Source organism: Dromaius novaehollandiae, chromosome 5, assembly GCF_036370855.1.
Source record: "Dromaius novaehollandiae isolate bDroNov1 chromosome 5, bDroNov1.hap1, whole genome shotgun sequence".
Lineage (NCBI taxonomy): Eukaryota > Metazoa > Chordata > Aves > Casuariiformes > Dromaiidae > Dromaius > Dromaius novaehollandiae.
In genome coordinates this window covers 28,323,448-28,343,017 of record NC_088102.1, presented here as the reverse complement: position 1 = coordinate 28,343,017, position 19,570 = coordinate 28,323,448, and the positions used below count along the sequence as shown (strand labels likewise).

The 19,570-nt window shown below is 37.1% G+C and overlaps 1 protein-coding gene across 5 annotated transcripts in view; it reads left to right on the top strand.

Moving 5' to 3' along the window:
- The window catches only part of MIPOL1 (mirror-image polydactyly 1), a 197,764-nt gene that overhangs the window by 131,013 nt on the left and 47,181 nt on the right, over positions 1-19,570 (top strand). For all 5 annotated transcript variants that reach the window (XM_026120291.2, XM_064512345.1, XM_026120285.2 and 2 more), the window contains one exon: positions 12,516-12,610. In XM_026120291.2, the coding sequence (XP_025976076.1) occupies positions 12,516-12,610 (95 nt within the window). The remainder of the gene's footprint in view (positions 1-12,515; positions 12,611-19,570) is intronic.

Sequence of the window (19,570 nt, the reverse complement as noted above, 5' to 3'; positions counted from 1 at the left end):
ATCAATAAAATTTTCTAAGAAATAACATTTAAAGCTGTATTTTAAAGCAGTCAACTGATGATGGAAAGTTGTGATTCTTTGCTAGAAGTTAGTCAAGATCACTTGATTAAACTTGCTTCGCTAGCATTTCAGTGGGCAAATATTTCTGTACATTGAGTTCTTTCATTGTCTGCGGAGTATGTTGAAAGGTATATAAGAAATTCTACCCAAGTGCTTGCCGTTGACAGAAGGCAGATTGCATAATTAAAAATATTCTGGCATGACAAGTTTAGTTCAGCAGGTGTTTAAGTAAAAAAATATATAATAGGTGCAGGGGAAAAGTGTATGATATTATTTGAACAGATAAGAACAAAAGCGTTGGCTAAAAGTCTAACTGTAAGACAGTGACATATAAAGAAGTGTTTACTGTATCAGGATTTTCAGGACGTGATTTTTGTATGCTACAATGTTTGGTGATTGAAATGGTCTCATTAGCCTTGCACAAATAAGATGGAAGAAATACACCTGCATCAGATTCTACTGTGAAAAGATGCTGGAGCATTTACTGGTTGATAAAAATCTTTGTCTTTTCTCTGGGTTTCCTTGTTTCATTTTGCAAAATATGATTTTAAAGAAAAGGATTGTGGGTAACATGTATAGTTCTTTCCATTCTCTTCCCTTCCTCTACTTTCCTCCAAAGATTACAAGGATTATCAGGAACCATCTTTTCTCCTGTTGGAATGTAGTTAAGTCTAGAGTGAGCTGCGACAGAGATTTAAAAGTGGTCTGCATCTATATGCCATAACTTACGTGGAAAATGAAAAGAATGCTTTTGCCTAAGGTAAAGATCTAATGGAATCAAATCTAATAGATATGTAGTAATGGCAAATATAATTACTTCCTATGAAATTTAATAAATAGATTCGTTTTAGAAGAAATGGCTGGAAGTATCTAATATCAGCACCTACTGAGCGAAGATAACTCACTTGTATCAGTAGATCTTATCCAGCTGTTAGAACTCATCCAAAGTACAGAGTCTGTAACAACCTGTGGAGGCACTTGTCCCCTGCTGATTCTGTAGGAAACTGTCATATGTAGAATCCTCTCTAGTACTTTTTTCCAGCAGACAGATGTATAAAGGCTTAAACATATGTTCTCACACACACCTCCGTTCACTTCTCATACTTTAATTTGAAATTCCTAGCCAGAGTTTTACTTTGGTGGAAAACACTCCAGTAAGAATTTGGAAAAAGAAAGACTCAAGGGGTTGTTCTACATATAAATATGGTCAAAACTGGGGCCAACTACTCAGTCTCAGTATGAAAGGGGTGTTTTGCACATCTAGTATGGCACAGAGAGAGCCTGAAGCTGTTTTAAATTGCCTGTCGAGGATTCTCTCATCACAGGAGATGTGATAGTAGCTTGTTCAGTGTCTCAGAAATTCAGTCACCTCAGTTGCACGAGCCACTCAAGGTAATGCAGCCCACAGCCAGCCCCAGGAACAGGCACCTACCTTTGTCTTCTTCCAAACAGTGTCAGGCAACAAAATTAATCTAGCTGGGGAATGAGCCCAAATTGTTCTGATAAGAACTTCAGATATCAAAGGAAAAAAATCATTAATAGAATTGCCAGATTCAAAGTTGCTTTGAGAACTTCTTGGTACTTCAAAGTCTGGACACACCTGGGGCATATACACGCTGATTCTTTCTTTTTCCTCATTTTTCTGTTAACAGATACGTTTATTCAATGATGGTTTATTCTTTTCTCAAGAAATAATTTCTCAAGTATAACAGTTACTGTTGACCTCAATGTGTTGATTCTGAGTTTGTGTATGAAAATATCACATAAATTTGAGTGTGTATACCTTCTAGTAATTCATTTTCCATAAGATTAAGACACATAAGTAAACAATAACTCAAGCTCTTCTCTGCATTTTGTTCCAAATATTACAAGTTATGGACAGGAGCAGTCACGGTAAAGTCACTTCAACTCATTCAGCAACTCATTTTTAAAATCTTATGCAGAATCATGGCCTTTATGAAAGATTCATAGTTTTTGTATGAAAATCTGACAACACTGCCTTCTGCAGAAGTACTGTCTGTCAAGTGGCAACAGCAGTGGTTCTGTCTCTCTTATGCAAGGTTATAATTTGGAGTATATTATCACTTAGTATCAGGTGTAAGCTTTGGAGTGTAAAATGTTAAATGCTTCTTTTGCTCAAATTATTACCTTGGGTATTTTTTTTCTACCACTTTTATGAGGCACGAATAATTTCAATGTATGTATTTTCTTACAGAAAAAAATATCTGTGAAATATTGTCAGGGTGTCTCAGCTGGACTAAGGGACTGGTACCATGCTGAAATCAGGAGCGAGGAACTGTAATGAGTGAATCTCTCATAACAGAGAAGACAGAGGGTAACCATGTCTAAATGGCAAGAGAAGGCATGGTCAATATCTGGTCATAGGTCAAAGCCAAGGACTTAGCTATAAGGTGGCGTTTGCAACAGAGGTTGGGTAGTGAGGTAAGGTTAGAAGGGCAAGAATTACTCCTGGAGCTTTGGAGTGGACCTGCAGGTGAGATCTGCTGAACAGTCAGAAGTGCCTCACCTGCCTATTGGGAAAGAGAGAAGGAAAATGTCCGTCAAACTCATAAGATAGATCAGGTTTATCAAACTTGGTCAGGTTTATTAAGGCCTTATTCGCTGACAAGACTAACTAGCTATATCTACACTAGTAAATAAAATGGCATCAGGGCAGAGGTTTGCACACTGGAATGTAATCATCTATGGTTTTTGTTAGCAAGTTCCCTGGCGTAGTTTTAATGCACTGTCCTAGGTAGGGCCTGTGGGAGATACTGTCTACCAGGGAATATTTCTATTAGAGAGTGTGGATGTTACCAGCCCTTTCTGTTAGGAATGGAGGGAAGGGAGTTTCTTGACATGTGAACGCAAGCCAGATCATGCCAGTTGGCCTCAAGGCTAAAGAGAGGTTTCTGACCTGTTCTTGTTAGTAGCAAAGGGCTGGCTGCTGTGGACAGTTTAGGGGCTCTTAGCAGAGCCCGAAAACATACCAAACTGGGAGTCTTGAAAGTACACACTGTTTCTGTCTGTAGCACAGGAAAAAAAAACCATGTCTAACTCTAATATGAACTTTCTTCTGTTCCTCTGCCAGCTCACTTCAGCCCTGAACTGGATAGGACACTTCTGAGACTGAGGGGAATGTTCTTTCTACTGAATAGGGTCTTTGTTGTTGTAAAGCTTCTGAGACAACATTACAACACTACCTTTTGGATCCTGTGCTGATGATTTACTGTTTGTAGCAGATATTGATTTGATATCATAGTGGCTAAAGTCATTTATGTGGGCAACAGGTTTATCATGGGTACTGACATTTAAAACTCTTCCATAGTAATCTGCCAGTAAGCCTCAAACACAACTTGGAAGGCTGCTTCCAGGCTATACAGCTTACTTCAGCCTACACCGTCATTTCCATTCTGACTTCCTCTAATGAATTTCCCTTCAAATAAGACCAGTTTCTCTGTGTTGCTGATGTATTTCCATTTTTTCTTTCGAATTCTTTTTTTCCCAAGTGATTTTTAGATTATAGAAACAAACCATGTGATGTCACCAAAGCCAAGCCTGAATTACAGAGCATAGAGAAATATGCCCTTTCCACATGTCCACGGCTCTAAACATTCCTTAATCTGAGAAGAGATTCACTTATCTTTGTTGTTTTAAAATGCTATGTTTATTGTACAGTTTCTAAAGCCATAGTTGCCATGCAAAAATAACTGTGGTGAATGGCTTTTGCTTTCTATTACAATGAAGTCTTCCTGGTTGTTGTTTTCTTCTGATTTTCTTTTCACGGTTTGTATCACAATTTAGCGGTGAGATCAGTAACTACTTATCTGTATATGGAGGCCTAACTACTTGTTATTTTTAAGAATTACCTCCAGCTGTTTTTCTTAATAAAATCCTTCCTACTAAAAAGTAAGCATCTCTGCACATGACGTTACTCACCTGCAAAGTCCAATCTGGTTATGAATCTGTATTTTGGAGCTATCATCCTTGAAATTATTCAAGAGTGTTTTTGTTGTCACAATGGTTATATCCTTCCTGAAACAAGCTGTCTGGTTTCCTTAGGTAGTTACCCATATCCTCAGAGCAGATTATCTGTGATGGCATCTGTTTTCTTTTTCTTTTCTTTTTTTTTTCTTTCTTTTTATAAAAACTATGTACTTAAATGAATAGAAACCATAAATGAAATCTTGTCGCTGTGAAGTCAATTGAAATTTTTGGTCAACCTCACAGAGAAAGAATTTCAAATTAATCTTCCTCACTCTGTGATTTAAATCATTCTTTACAGTTGAACAGTTCTGTGTATTATACCCACACATTTGACAGATGGCTTGGATTGTACTTTGGATAGCTGATTTTTTTCTGCATTTTCAATATTCCATGTATTTCCTGGAACAAGTGTAGAATATTCCAAAATAATACTGCAGATGCTTAGGAAACTTTTTATCAACAATATACATAAGGTTAGATAAGCAAATTCTTAAGCTAATTCTGGTTGAAAATATTGTAAGCATTTCATATAGACATTTTCTTGGATAATGTAATAATGGACTGAATTTGACTGTAATATGGGCTAATGTGGGCATGTCATTAGGTGAAGGAGTACACTGTTTGCCAAATCGTGCTGGTACAGTACACTTCCCAGCGTGCTGTGACCATGCAGTGCACAGACTGAGGCATTCACATCTCAGACATTATGGTCCAAATGGTATTTCTTTGAACTAATTAAAACATATTCAGTTTTCTCTTATCATAATAAAATGAACCAGACATGCCCACCTAGTAAAAAAATGCTATTGAATCCTTTCATTTTCTTATATAGAGCCGTGAAAAGCTATTTGGCTCCCCCCCCCCCCCCCCAGCTGATTGCACAATCTGGATAATGTTTGTCGTGGCCTATTGCTGTCATTTCAAACAGGACTGCTGAGAAATGAATGACCATACAAGTAATATTCATATGGTATGATCATGTATTCTTAGTGTGTGATTTGTTGTTTATGACCTTGTGATCAAGGCAGAATCTGGACTCCAGCTAGTGATATCTTTTACATGTTTTCTGTAAAGGTCCAAAAGTATATTAAATTAGGAACAGTATAAAGACTGAGCTGGAGAGGGTGGCATTAAGTAGACTTGCAGCACAACACTTCTGGAAAATGATAGTTCTGTTTTGGAAAAAAAGAGAGGGTTAGCATTTTAAATTCATTTAATTTGAGAAAGCATTAAGGAAATAACTGGTAAAAGGTGCACCTATAATTGCTAAAAAGCCAGTGCACTCACATCATGTATGTGAAACCCCTAGATTCAGTTTCTTGATCCCAATTGAGCACCTTCAAATTTCTGATGACTGGGCTGTGGAGTTGGTCTCCTTTCCCACGCTGCTTCTTCTGCCTGGACCTGTTTTCACATATTTAGCAGTTTAGCTAAAAATTACTTCTGCCAGTTGGAGAGAGAGGATACAGACCAATGATTATGGCAGTCACCAGAAATGCAAGCAATTCACGTGGATTTAGAGCAGGAAAGTATTCCTCGCTGGTTGTATTCTGCCATGTCCAAAGTGAGTTAATGCAGGAAAAAAATGGGCTCAACATTAGTTTTCTGCATCCAAAAGGAATACCCTAGTCACATAGCTGGAGAACAGTTCTCTTTTTTCTCAGAAAGTCTACCTGGGATTTCCCAGAAATATTTCCATCTAAACCAATACATCTTCACAAGGCATTATTGTTCCTGTGAAACAGTGCTTTTTATTAAAAAAAAAAAGTTTCATTAACTGATATTTATTTTGACCGATAATAGTGTTAGATTATAGAGAAAAATTGTTTTATGGTTAATTGTTTGATCCAGGTAGAGACTCATAAATGTCACGTTTGCTGCTGAGATCCCTTTCCTTTGTGCCCGGAGGGAATGTCAACCCGGGTGTGGTTGTGGCAGTCTGTTGGGGGAAGCTGTAGCTTAAAGGCTGTTACAGTTCACCACCACCACCACTGTTACCCCGAAATTCACACACAGAAAAAGCTCACTGGTTCTTTTGAGTAGTTTTCTGGTTGTATTGATTGTCCACAGCAGCATAGATCAATCAGGACTCAGAAATACAGTTGCTTGTTTTACTGAAAGTTAAAATAGTTTTATTCAAAACTATTTCCATTAGAAAATGATGTGTTGAGAAACCAAACATTTCATGATTTTCTAATGATTTCAGTTAACATTCCAAGCGTTTTCATCTCAAGATTATTTCTCTGAAGTGTTACTTTCCAAAAATTTGAAACTGCATTTCAAAATGAAGTTTAATTTTACTTTTTAAGTTTGGATTTATTCCTGTTTGTTATATATTTGATGATGTGTCAATAATGTATATAACACACTTTTACTTTATATTTTCAAATCCCCAGGAGCAGCTGCTACTTGAACCCAGTTTGAAACATTTTATCTAATTTTCTAGGTCAAACTGTCCCCTGTTTGTATTGTAATGAAAGTTTGACACGTTAACACTTTGATTTAAAAAAACAAGGTGATAACTTGGCATGTTATTAGAGAACTAGGCATTTTCAGTGCTATTGTGTTAGCTGGAGTCTTTTTCTTGTTACTGAAAACCTCTGATCCTCTAATTAGTAAGACAAGTGCTTATCTTCTTTTCTAGATCAAAGTGTCACCTGCTTCTCTTGTTGTGGAACAGTTTGATATGTTGACACTTTGATCTAGAAAATAAGATGAGGTGTTGTAATCTGTAGTAAGTAGCAGCTGCTAATATAAAAATAACAGAATGGTGAAAGTTGATTGTCATAACGTTCCACAACATGACCTAATCTATCATGCAGTATGTATTGAGGTTATTGACATGATACGTAAAATGTGAAAGCACCAAATAGTGTAAAATGAAAATATTTTAAATGGCTTTAAAACCATTTGTTCAGCAATTCTTTAATCCTACTTTAGAATTCATGCTTTAATTCTAATTCAGATTGAAAAAAAACTTGCTCCTCCTCCCAATCTCCTGCTTCCCGGAGAAGACACCTGGCCTCTTACTGTCAAGCTAGCATACTAATATCATCAGAAACATATCCCTAATGTGAGACAATTCTTAGCTGGCCATTTGCAGCTAGATTCCATTTCAGTCCCCAGATAACACAGGACTGAAGGAGTGGAAGGATATCTTATTGCCATCTTTCCCCATCCTACAGCTTTACTGTGTGTAAACCATTGAGTCCATAAAGTGCAGAAATAACCTTTGAGACTCTCTGCACTTCTTACCCAGCCTCCGTCTAATCCTTAGGAATATCCTGGATCAGTGGAAAGAAGGCTGTTAGTAGCAGCCATTACTGAGTTAAGAAATACCCACACATTAACAAGTACCCTCAAATAAGCTGGTCAGAGTGTCAGTTCTAACTGGGTGAATGTTAATCTCAAAAAGAATAAAATGAGGTTTTATGAGAAAAGTAGTGATTAACCAAGAAAGTTATGTTTTAGAAAACAGAAAATACACGGACAAATGAAAATTGCCAGAATGCAAGGTAAGTTGGCCCTTTGAAAGGAAATTAGAACAAACAATAGTGTAACGATTGAAATGAAAACAAGGAAAGAGGAAATATTTCACTCTTCTGAGAATGGCATAGAAATCAAGGGTAATCCGGATTAGGTCTGAAACTCTGGGGTTTTTTTCCTCTCAGCATTGGGTAATAATGGTGATGTCAACTATAAGGACAGGAGTTAAGAAAAGTGCAAGTATGGAAATGGAGTACATCATAGCTGTTCAGTAGGTTATTATGCTCAAACCAGGACACTGGATGGTCTCCATTCCAAGGTTCTGAAAGAACTGGTATCTGAAATTGCAGGAAGAGTAGTGAAAATCTTTAATAAATCCTATGAAGTTGTGGATGGTCTAGTATGACATGGAGTTAGCAGAGTCCATACCTATATTTAGAAAGGCAAAAAAATGTAATCTTGCTGATTGTAGACCAGTTAGTCTTTGTTGTGAGGCTTTAGAGTAAATCCGGAAAGAAAATATATTTAAAGCCTGGATCCATTGACAGTAGATTGAATTACGATTTTCACGCAAGCAAGATCATGCAAGAATTGTTTGATATGACAACTGTTTTTTTAGACAAGGATATCAGTTATATGTAAGATGACACATCAATAAAACTTCTGATATGGTGCCACATGGAAAAGAACTAATTATAATGGAATATGCAGATGTTATTTTACAAGCAGACACAAGCTTTATCTAGGAAATGCTCTTGCTATTAGCTGTGTTCACCTAGTGTCTGTCATTTGGAAGGATGGGTGGGTTGAGCTCATGTCTGTCTGCAGAATATCACGTACCCACGAAGAAGAAGAGATAGTCAAAGACAAGCAAGGAACTAGTTAGCAGGGAGACAACAACAAACATGTTGGAAAGGAGAAGCATTAGGGTCCAAGGATTTTATTAGTGGAATTTCTCACCAGTTTCTCACCAGTTGATGTTGGACATGCTTTTCTTTGATGTTCTCATTGAGAACCTTGGCTTGAGGATCAGCAGTGTGCTAATGAAATTGACTGATGACACAGAGCTGGGAGGTATTAGCAATACAAATTAAGTTCAAGATATCTTGCAGGAAGATTGGAATGACATGAAGTATTGGAAGAATAAAAGCAGTGGGGTGAAATGCAGTGGTGCCAAATCCAAGTCACACATTTAAGGATGAATAAGAAAAGCTGCTGTGAGCTGAATAGTATCAGTGGACAATAGACATCAATAGACAGACATCAGAAGGTGACTGTGGGCAGAAGAGATGCAAAAATGTATCAGGTAAGATGTTTCCACTGGAGATAAGGACATACTGCTCCCAGAGCACTGGTCAGACAGATTTTTGGATTGATCAGGAGAATGGAGTGCCTACTTATTGAGAGGTAACAGAAAAGGTTGTGTTTATTTAGCCCACCTAAGGAAAGACTAGGTGGAAATGTATGTGATCTCTTTAAATGCATGAGAAAGAAAAAATATCACTAAGAGAATAAAGCTATTAAGCTTTATTATTCCAATTCATTGAATGTTTTTCCTTCTGTTGGCTATTTAAAAGCATTATAAAAGTCATCTCTTACCCGTAGAGAGCCTGCCAGGATAGGGTGCTATGTGTTCATACCTCTTTGTATTTAATTAGAGATGAGGGTACTCATATTTGTCCCTAGAGTAATTAGGAAGGATAAATGCAAGTTTTGCCCTCTGTTTTCTTTTCCTTAATTCTTGTATTTTTCCAGCCTATGGGACTATTAAACACATAGTGTTGTGTATTTAAATATTTTGAAACAAAAATAACAGCAAAAGGATCAGTAATGAGATTTCTTATTCAAGATCTGGCTATTTTAACTTTGGTATGTAGCGATTAGCTTTTAGATTTAATTTAATTAGAAAGCTTAGATTTTCTACAAATAACTTAGCTACAATGCAAACTCTCATAGGGTTTCTTGGGAGAAGTGTAGAAAGAAGAATTCTCTTTTGCAAAAAATGGGGGGGGAGGGAAGGACATCCATCCACATAAAAACAGGTGTGAGGGCATTAGAACTTGTGGTCAAAACAAAATTGTAAGAAAGAGACCACCACATTGCTATAATAGAATACCCTTTCAGAGTTAAACAGGAACTTCACCAACGGTGACCCATATCCCAAAGGACTGACTCACCACTGAATTGTCTGTTTTAGAGAAAACCTCCACCAGAGCAACCTGAGTGTAATTCTTTTTCTTATCGTTGTTCTTTATTTCCCCTACCCTTCAGAAAAATTTAATCAAACCTGATGCATTTTTGTGAAAAGTTCTGATTTCTACATCCTGACATTTTCCAAAGAAATAATATTTTGTCAAAAAGTTCCCAAACAGCTATTGTTATTATTAGAGGTGAGCTCATTTAGGATTATTGCCATGTGCACTATGGATGGATTTCAATATACATTATGGGAGTCTTCCAACTGTTTTATAACAATACAGGCACTGTTATTTTATTAAGCAGTTTAACTTTATGATGGGCAAAGTTCTGCTTTCCTTCTAGTGAAGGAAGGCATCTTTCATTTGTGAGGATATTTGAGTCATATCTGCGCTCATCAGTGTTCAGGCCCCTGTATGATGAGTCCTTCTGTTGTATGATTGCATGCTGTGCACATATAAATTCCTATGCTGGGATTTTTGTTGGTCTCATATGGCTCCCCATTACCTGCAGCTACTCAGGAGGCTAACAAATGTTTCCTTTTTTTTCCCCCCCTTGGGTTTTTGTAGCTGTTTTTTGTTTTATATTTTAATCCAAAGCACCTGATCCTACTGTCTTTTTACTGGTGTAAATCAGATGCAAACCCAGTCAAATCAGTGCAGTTTTCCCTACTGAAAAACTGACATAAATAAGAGTCTCAGACTCTAGTGCCTTATGACTTTTGTCCTGAAAAGCAAGTGGAACATTAGGTGTATTTTTTTATGATAGTTGTCCAAAGAGACTAGCCGTTAATCTCTCCGTGAGTAGGTGTGTCTGCTGCAAACATTTCCTTCCAGTCTACCATTTCAATCACACTTCACAGTACACTGAAAATTGGCAAGGATGTTAATTATTGGCCTCTAGAACAAACCACCTACTTTGATTCAAGCATGTTTTTCCATTTTTTAAGAATGTTGTTTCACCTACAGTACAGTATAATTATAGAAAATAACTTGGTTTGGCTAACATTCTTGTGTTCTGTGAGTTCTGCTTGCAAGGCAGTAAGCAGCAGCAGGCGAGTGGCTCACCTGCAGAGGATTTTAACCTCTTACTGACAGGAGTTAGGGCTTGCCAGCTTCCAGTATATTGTTTTCAGTTTTAGAAGGTCTAAACCACTGTCACTTCAAGGTTAAACATTAACACTTTTTGCTTTTAAAGCTCAATATAGTATGATAGTTTGTTTTTATTCTCAAAGGAAATTACTGTTAAAAAAAATCTTACAAATGTGTTAGAGGAACAATTATAGTGGTGGGTCTTGTACCCTGATAATGCAAAGCCCTGGGTACAACTTGACAAACTGAGCAGTGTAGTGCAGACCAGGACATGACTGATCAACCAGCAGGATAAATTGCTCAGAGATGACTGGGAGTTGACAACAAACAGTAAAACACCTGTCTGGAAGACTTATAGTCTTAAGAGACAAACAGGAAACAAAAGCAAGTGTTGAGCCCTGTTTTAGGTGAGAGATTTTGAGGCACAGAGAGAGGGTTGTTCATGATTATATAGTGAGCCTGGCAGAGCTAGGAGCTGAACTCTATGCCTTTCACTTCATGTATTCCCAGCTCATATAACAAACCTTTAATTTAGCAAGAAACTTTTCTGCAGCACTGTCCTGAGGAGTTGGCAGAATTCACAGTCAACATTTCTCACGCATGTAGCTCTTGGTTTGGGGCTCTACAATTTGTAACATTAATAACTTACACCATGAATTAAAAACGGTGGAATGATATGGAAACCAGCCCAATACTCAGGCTCATGTGTCAGAGAATTGCTCTAGAAGCCCAGTCTTATTTGTTGTTACAACAATTAATCATCCTCTGATTATAAAATAATTAGTATGGCACCTGGGCCCTCAATGGAGTCCTGCAGTGTTATTGAAATTGGACATTTTAAAATTAATGGTGATTAAGCTATAGAGCCATACTAAATATACAGGAGTACTTATTTCTTCTACCTCCTGTTTAACCAGAATGCCATGTCAGGGCTGGCTACCTTCCTGAACTTACTAGCCACATACAGCAATTTCCATAATGGTATGAGTCACAGGCCATTCAGAGCATGCTGTGAATAAACAAAGGGAGGAGGGGCAACATCCGGGAGGGTTCACAGGTGGGAGATGGCAACAATTTATCAGGGATTCCCTCACACCATTATAAGGCAGATCCAGGATGAGAATGCACCCAAATCCCAGAGCAATCCAGTGATGCCTGTCTCAGCATCCCCTGCTGGCTCATTTCCTACCACAACATAAGATGTGGGTTATCCAGCAGCCCTCAGGTGGTGCAGCTGACCTGCTGGTAACATCATGTTGCTCCAGGACAGGAGCTGCACATGAACAGCCTGAGAGCCACAGGCAACGAAGAGCTCCAGATCAGCAGTTTGTGGTTGAGTGCCTTGCTTAGCTCTCTAGAGTATACTGGTCAACAGCTTGCTCTAGGACCATTAGATAAATATGAAATTTATTTGTTGACAAACACTTGGCTAAACTGAAGAAGGAATCTAACCTTTGCCACTCAAAAAATTTACTGTACATATGAGGGAAACTGTACAAAGCATTATCCTGCTGGTGGAAAAAAAAAGCAGTTACGATACTATAACAAGAAAGGATTTTTTTTGTGAGAGTTACATAGGCAATACTGCAAAACAGTATTACACTATAGCATGGCTGAAATGAACGCAGAAGATTGTTACAATGCTTTCAAAGCAATACAGATGATCTGAATAAATCATTGTCTGTCATTTTGCAGGCAGAATTGATAACCTTGCAACAAGAAAAAGAGGCTGTTCTTCAACAATGCAAAAAACTAGAAGAAGAAATCCAGACATTGCGTGTTTATTACAGGTAAAATAATTAATACTAATGTAAGTCAGTGACTCATAGGGGAAGTTTTCTGTACTGTGTCATGACTGTAAGTGAGGAAATGGCCTTATCAAGTAGGTATTTGTTGGAAATGTGACTACATCGACGAATCAAGGCCTGCATTTCTGCTTTACAGCTCACCAGCTATCTCTTTGAAATAGAAGTCCTTTTCTTATGGCCTAAATATTCTATTAGTTTCCTTTAGGGAAAAGTTGCTGTTAGTTAATTCTCATTTTAAAAAAATGAAAAAGCTGTGTTATAGCAATGCATTCACTTAAAAACCTGAGGACAAAAGGACCAGTTGGCATAAGTGCTTATTTCTTCCCTGGTTATTTGCACATACTTAGTTTTATCAACATAGATTTTAAAATAATAAAATCTGTTATTTTAGAATACTGCTTTCCTTTCTAGCCCCCAAGATAATTTATATGTTTTAATTACTTACATTTTTTAGCAATAAGTGGAATGAGAGAAATCACCATTCTCTCATTAATTTTGGTGGGCTACACTGAACACTTCCATGGATCACTGGATTTTAGTCCTCAGGTAAAAGCTCTGTGTGGTCCAGTGAAGGAGTTAGGTTGTTTTATGGCGTGATGTTGGGTTACAGCTCTCATTTCATCCTGACCTCCTGCATGTGGGGGGGATACAGAGCTGCCAGCAGGTTTAAGGCAGGAGAATTGGCATCAACACAGCAGAAAACTGTGAATCTGAGGGCTGAATGTCTGTGATGAGGGATGTGGGCTGCAGAGGTAAATAATAAATGCAGTGTGAATATTATGTTCACTGGAAATAAAGCGAACTAGTTAGTTATAACCAAAAAACATTTGCAACAGCAGAACTGTGTGTGTTTTCAGTGACTCAGCATTTGCAAGTGAAAAATACTCAGGTTTCTAGAGATTTTTAGAGTTTCCCCTTCTCATTAAGTTTATTAAAAACTTGGAGGAAAGTTTCAAAAACAACTTTTGTTCCTAAATCTCCTAGGCATTTATTTAAAGCCTGTTAATAGTCAATAGAAATCCCAAGCAATTTGTGTTAATCACTTTTAACTAATTTGGTCAGCATTCAGTGTACACAAAAGTTATGGTATGATTTACCAAGCTGGAAAAAATTCATTATAGTGCCTTTATTTCCCACTTAAATGGGATTTGTAGGTTAGTTTAAAAACAGAAATGCAATTTTTTATAGCGATATTTCAGAAGTTAATAGTTTGGGTGTGTTGGTGCCTGCATACTGCAGGATGTTTTTCATTGACTTTTCATGCAGCTGTGTTGTTAAGATAGTATATCAAGCTTGCTCTATCATAAAGTTTGACAAATGCTACAGTATATAGCAGATAGTTTATTCATGCAAATGCTTTAAATCTCAGTAATGTTAATAATAAAGACTTGTGAGAATCACTATTAGAATGTACCATTTTATTAAGTTATGGCCATTACTTTGAACAGGCAAAATTTCATTATAAGTTTGATGAAGGTATTTTGCAAGATTTACTCCTTAGGTGTGTAAATATATATCTGAATATCCCTTGGGGCAACAAGCTTTGCAACACTACTAAGTTATACAAGTTATATAACAATTCTTAGCATTGGAAGTGAAAGATTTTGTATCCTACCTCACTGACCTTAGGGGATGTTTCTTTCTAATGCACTTTAAAGCATACCATATATGTATATGTCATTCAGAAGAATTAGAAGGGAGCTTTAGGTTAGTCTAAAACTTTTGCAGAAGTAAAAATAGGGATGACAAGACACATATTTATTTTGAAAAGTAAGTTGAAAATGACTGTATTTTAATCTCTGGTTCTTGCTGGGGAATAAATCTACTGACTTTACCTGGTTAACCAATCATGTTTTATGAGGAAGAAACTTTAAAGCCTAGAGGGTTGGAGGTATGTTGGAAATACGGTTTTATTTCTTTTTTGGGTTTGTTTGTTTGTTTGTTTGTTTTGGAGAGAGGATGATCACAAACAAACAATACTACATTCCAAGTTTCAGCCAGCTTAATAATAACATCCTCTAATAAAAGGTCTCTCTTGATTTGCAATGCTTCCTTATATTTCCAATCATTAAGAGATGATACAAGCTAAAATTGCTCTCTAAACATAGCTTGTTGTTTTCTGCTAGCAGAACATCATTTTGTTTTCATATAGCAATGAGAGTATTTATTAAAAGTTCCCTAATTTTTTTTGCTAGTGACTGTACCTCATTTTCTTTGTGCACTGTGTAGTATTCGGTAAGTTTCTAACATATATTCTGCTCACACAAGGAGCACAAGTTAGTGCTTGAGATGTGAGATATGTTTTTTCTTCTTTTCTAGACTGTACCCCAAGAGAGAATTTTAAATTTACTTTCTTGGGGCCTTCCTGTTCTTTGCTTTCTAGCTTCCTTGTTTTATTTGAGGTCTCATGCCTGTCTTTAGCCTGGGTTAGAAATGAATTGCATTATTGTGAGGATTCTTATGAACATATTAACGTTTCAGTTATAGTTTAACATATGTTGCATGAACATCTGCAGCCTCTGTCATGCAATAATCTGACAGAGTAACGCACCTTTGAACACATGCCAAAGAAGGAAGCTAGATGAAGAAAGGAATATATGACATGTGTGCATAAACCTTAGGGGACTGTATCAGACCGAATGTGGGATGACCACAATAGTCATGAATGACAAAGCAGAGAGTGCCTTTCCTCAGGGTATCCCAAATGACCGAAAACTTATTCTCTATTTTGTATGTGCTCTCAATTTAAGGAATGTTTGTAGAGATGTTTTTTTACTACTTGCCACACAACGGTAACATAGAGTAAGTACTGAGAGTGGTTTTCAGACAGCCTGTTTGGGGTTTTAAAAAAGGTTGAAGTGGAACTTTGATGCCTTGATCCAAGTGAGTTGCCTTGAGTTACTGCTCAAGACTGTCTTAACCTGGAGTTATTTCTCTTTTGGACTCAGAGTTCCCCAGCTCACCTCCGCATGTTCCCCTCCTCATCTGAACTGTAGAGCTGCAGCGGGACATCTGAGTACCCAGGGTGCACACTTCCTTTGCCTACTGTTCTCTCTTTCCTTTTCCAGTTTCTCCCACTGTCACTTCTGTGGTACCTTTCTCAGTATGTCAGCAGCTTGGGAATTTTGACTCCGTTTGGTGCCTATTCTTGCTTCTGCTCTTAAGTTTTTGGCCTTAATAAAAGCATATTCTCATGCTTTTCTTGTTTGTTTCCTTCTTTTAACTGAGATTTCCACATCATCATTTAACTTAGGAGGAAGAAATTTAAGGAAAAAACAATTCTAGAGGCTGATGTTAAAGTTTGTAAAGAAAACTTAAAGGTGTGCCTCCGTGCACAACCACATTTTAGGGGTTTGGGTATAAGGATAATGACTGGGCATATGGATTAACTATTTTTGAATGCATACATATGCACATAGTAACATCAGAATTAATATTTTTATATGGATTTTTCTCTAACTAACATTGGTAAAAGCAAGAAAAGGCCGAATATTATTTTATTATAAAAAAATTAGTCAGGAAAAGATATTTTGGTCGAGAATATCTGTATGTATGAACATGCAACTGTATGTGCACACAGGTATGTTCAAAGTAGGGAAACAAGTGGAGACGTTCAGAAAAAAACAATCCTGTCTTTTCTCTAGGAGGAAACTGTATCCAGTTTGGGGACCCCCCAGTACAAGCAAGACATTGATAAACTGGAGCAAGTTTGGCAGGAGGCTGCCAATGTGATCAGAGGCTGGAGTGCTTGCCCGTGAGGAGAGGCTGAGCAAACTGAAGAGCTGGCTTCAGGGAGGCCTAATAGCAGCCTGCCAGCATCTGTGAGGAGGTTATCAATGACAGAGTCAGGCTCTTCACAGCGATGCGTGGCAGAAGGGCAAGAGATAATAGTCACGAATTGAAGCAAAAGAGATTCAGACTTGATATAAGGAAACCACAAGGACAGTAAAGCATTGGAACAGGTTGCCCAGATGGGCTGTGCAGCCTCCATCCTTGGAGGTTTTCAAGACCTAACTTAAAGCCCTGAGAATGTGGTGTGATCTCATAGTTGATGCTGCTTTGAGAGTGAGGTTGGACTAGAGACCTCCCGAGGTCATTTTCAGCCTGAGTTATTCTATGATTCTGTGATCTGGTAGCTGATGCTGTTTGAAGCCATTAGTTTTTTCTCCAACTGTTTAAAAAAAAGCCAGTACTGTTGCAAACTGTACTTCATTGCAGATGAAATTGGTGTGACCATGTGTATATAGAACAGGAGTTTCATGGAAGATAGAGGCGTGGCCTGGAAGACCAAAGCAAAATTAGATGAGTTTGGGGAAAAAAAAAGATGGAACATTTATTTCCCTCTGAATTTGGCTTTCTGAAGAGAAATAGTATCTCAGAACAATTCCAGCCTTTTTTAATAGGAAAGAGAATGAAAAAGAAGGAGAGAAAAAAAAGGAGGAGGAAACTAATTCAGGTACAGAAAGGGAAGGAAGTTGGCTTAGAATGAAGTTAGGCAAGTGTTCTGCTTCTGTGTTTCTTCTTTGTGTATTGTTTCTATATCACATCTCAAAAAGAAAATAGCATTTTCTGGAGTAACCTGAAAATGCATGTCTGAAACCAAAATTTGCATTACAGGAACAATACAGAGTTCCTAGCTCACTACGATAATTATTTCACAGCTGTACTCTTTAAGCTAACTCTTAATGTAAATCATAGAACCTCAGTGACTGAAGAAGGCCATATCAGAATAATCGGTTTTGAAGTATGTGTTAGTTTTAATCCCACTGCCACTTTCTCATTTGGCTCTATTGTTTGAATATCGCCATAAGTTTTTAATTTGCATATTTTTCAGTTATGTGGTCTGTCCATTTTTATCACCACTTTCTTTCTCTTTCAGTAAAATAAATAAAAGAATGTTTTATCTCTATCAATTTAGAAGTTACTTCATCTATTTCTTTTCGGTAAAAGAGAATTAAATGTACTGGAGCATCCGGCCTCTTTTCAAACCTGCCATTGAAGGAGATCCGATAGTCTCCACAAGTAGCTCTTTCCAGTTCTTAGGTGTTAAGGTTCTCTTAGTAGCTTCACTACATCACCTTTCAGTAAATTTTTTCTTACCTTTTCCAGTGATCATAAAGAACAACTTTTCAATATATACTTTGTAATGATCTTCTTAATATCAGACAGGGAGAAAAAGTGAACATCCAAATCTGCCTGATCTGGGAGGAGAGGAATGAAGAATCTGCTGCTGCATTTTTTGGGCTCTATAGAATGAGCATGAGAGATCTTTTAAAAGTTTACTGGTACTAGAGTTACTTATTAAAACAGGTGAATATAGTAAAGCCTGTAGAGAAGTACGGCAGATTTTAAGATCTATTCCACAAAAACTTCGTTTTATCACCCTCATCTCAGTGGCCTTAAGTATGGCCAAATTCATTAACAGCTGATGCTGTCCATTCTATTTTACTTTGGCCATACCTACTTGAGCAGATAACGTGGCACAATAGGAATGGATCTGTAGAGTGAAGCAGTCAGTGCTGAGGACCTGATGTCCTCAGTAGTTGAAGTGCAACCCTCAAAATGAAGACTAGCTCTAGTCTGGACCTATTAGAAATTGGACTGCACCTGCAACACATAGTCTAGTTTAGTTTAATTCAGAATGAATCCAGTTCATGCTCTCCAAAATCCTTTAATGATGCAAAATAAAGTGCAGTAAGTGGGGATGATAGGGAGATTTGCTTCAAAAGCGTACTTCTGCTACAAGTTAAAATGCTCACATAGACACATGGTGTTGAATACTGATTATTTTTGGAGTATTAGCTAGAACAGTTCGGCTGTGTATGGAAAATGTATGTCTATATAGGAAAGTGTATATATATTTTTTTTGAAGTTTAAAAATTGCCTACAGTATTTCACTGAAAAGCTCTGGCACCAGGAGTTTTCACAGGCAGACAACTTGGACAGATTTTAACTAGTACAGCAAAAGATACACCACTAAAATGCCAGATAGCAATCCCCTATTCCAAAGATGGATCAGAGAACAAAATAAAAATATAGGACTACCCACTTCATTACCACTATTGTTTGTGCTATAGCTGTATAAGATTATATATACATTTGTGTTAGTTCATATACCTTTGAATGAAGCTGCTGAGGCTGAGAATTGTTATGTCCAGCTATGTGAGTTAGTGAGGTAAGGTAAGGTAAAATTTTTATGAGTAGTTATTTCAATGGTAATTTAAGAGATTCCTTTATGATTTAACCAAGAACTCTAAATGTTATGTATTTGCTACGTCTGAAGTTCATGGAGGAGTGGGGAGAGTAAAAACTTTTGGCAAAAAATCTTGATTCAAAGCTTATTTTAATCTGCTTTTGAAATATATAAGATGCAGAAATAGTTAACAGCTGGAAGTCACAATAGGGAACAACTTATATTTATTGTAGCAAATTTCCTAACAAACAGACATTTGACAGAACTTGCAAAGTTAAAATGAAATTTAATTTAGATTTTTTTTTTTTCCTTTCATGACATTGGGATGAAGTAAAGATCCAAAGAAAACACAATTCTTAGTAGCTTGGAGAGATGGAATTTTATGGTCAGTTGCATGTCAGAGTCCCAGGAGTCTGAGTAATTGGAATCTGTAAATTACAGTTAGCATGCAATAAAAGTTAACCTGTTTTACAATTTTGTGACAGTTTTCAATAATAAAGTAGAGGAATAACTTTAGAGAGACCCCTTGTAATAGTAAGTACTACGATTTGGAGTAAATACCTTTAGAATCAGGTTGTCAGTTAGTGTGGGCAGCTTCTCTGTCAGCGTTGCAGAGTTGTTGCTCCCTAACCAGCTGTATCACTTTTAAGAGTTAGAAACTGCTGAAGAGGTTTAATAAAATTTTAATCCACAAGCTGCTAGGTGAACTTCTTTGCTATTTTAATGGCTTTTTCCCCTTTAACTTTTTT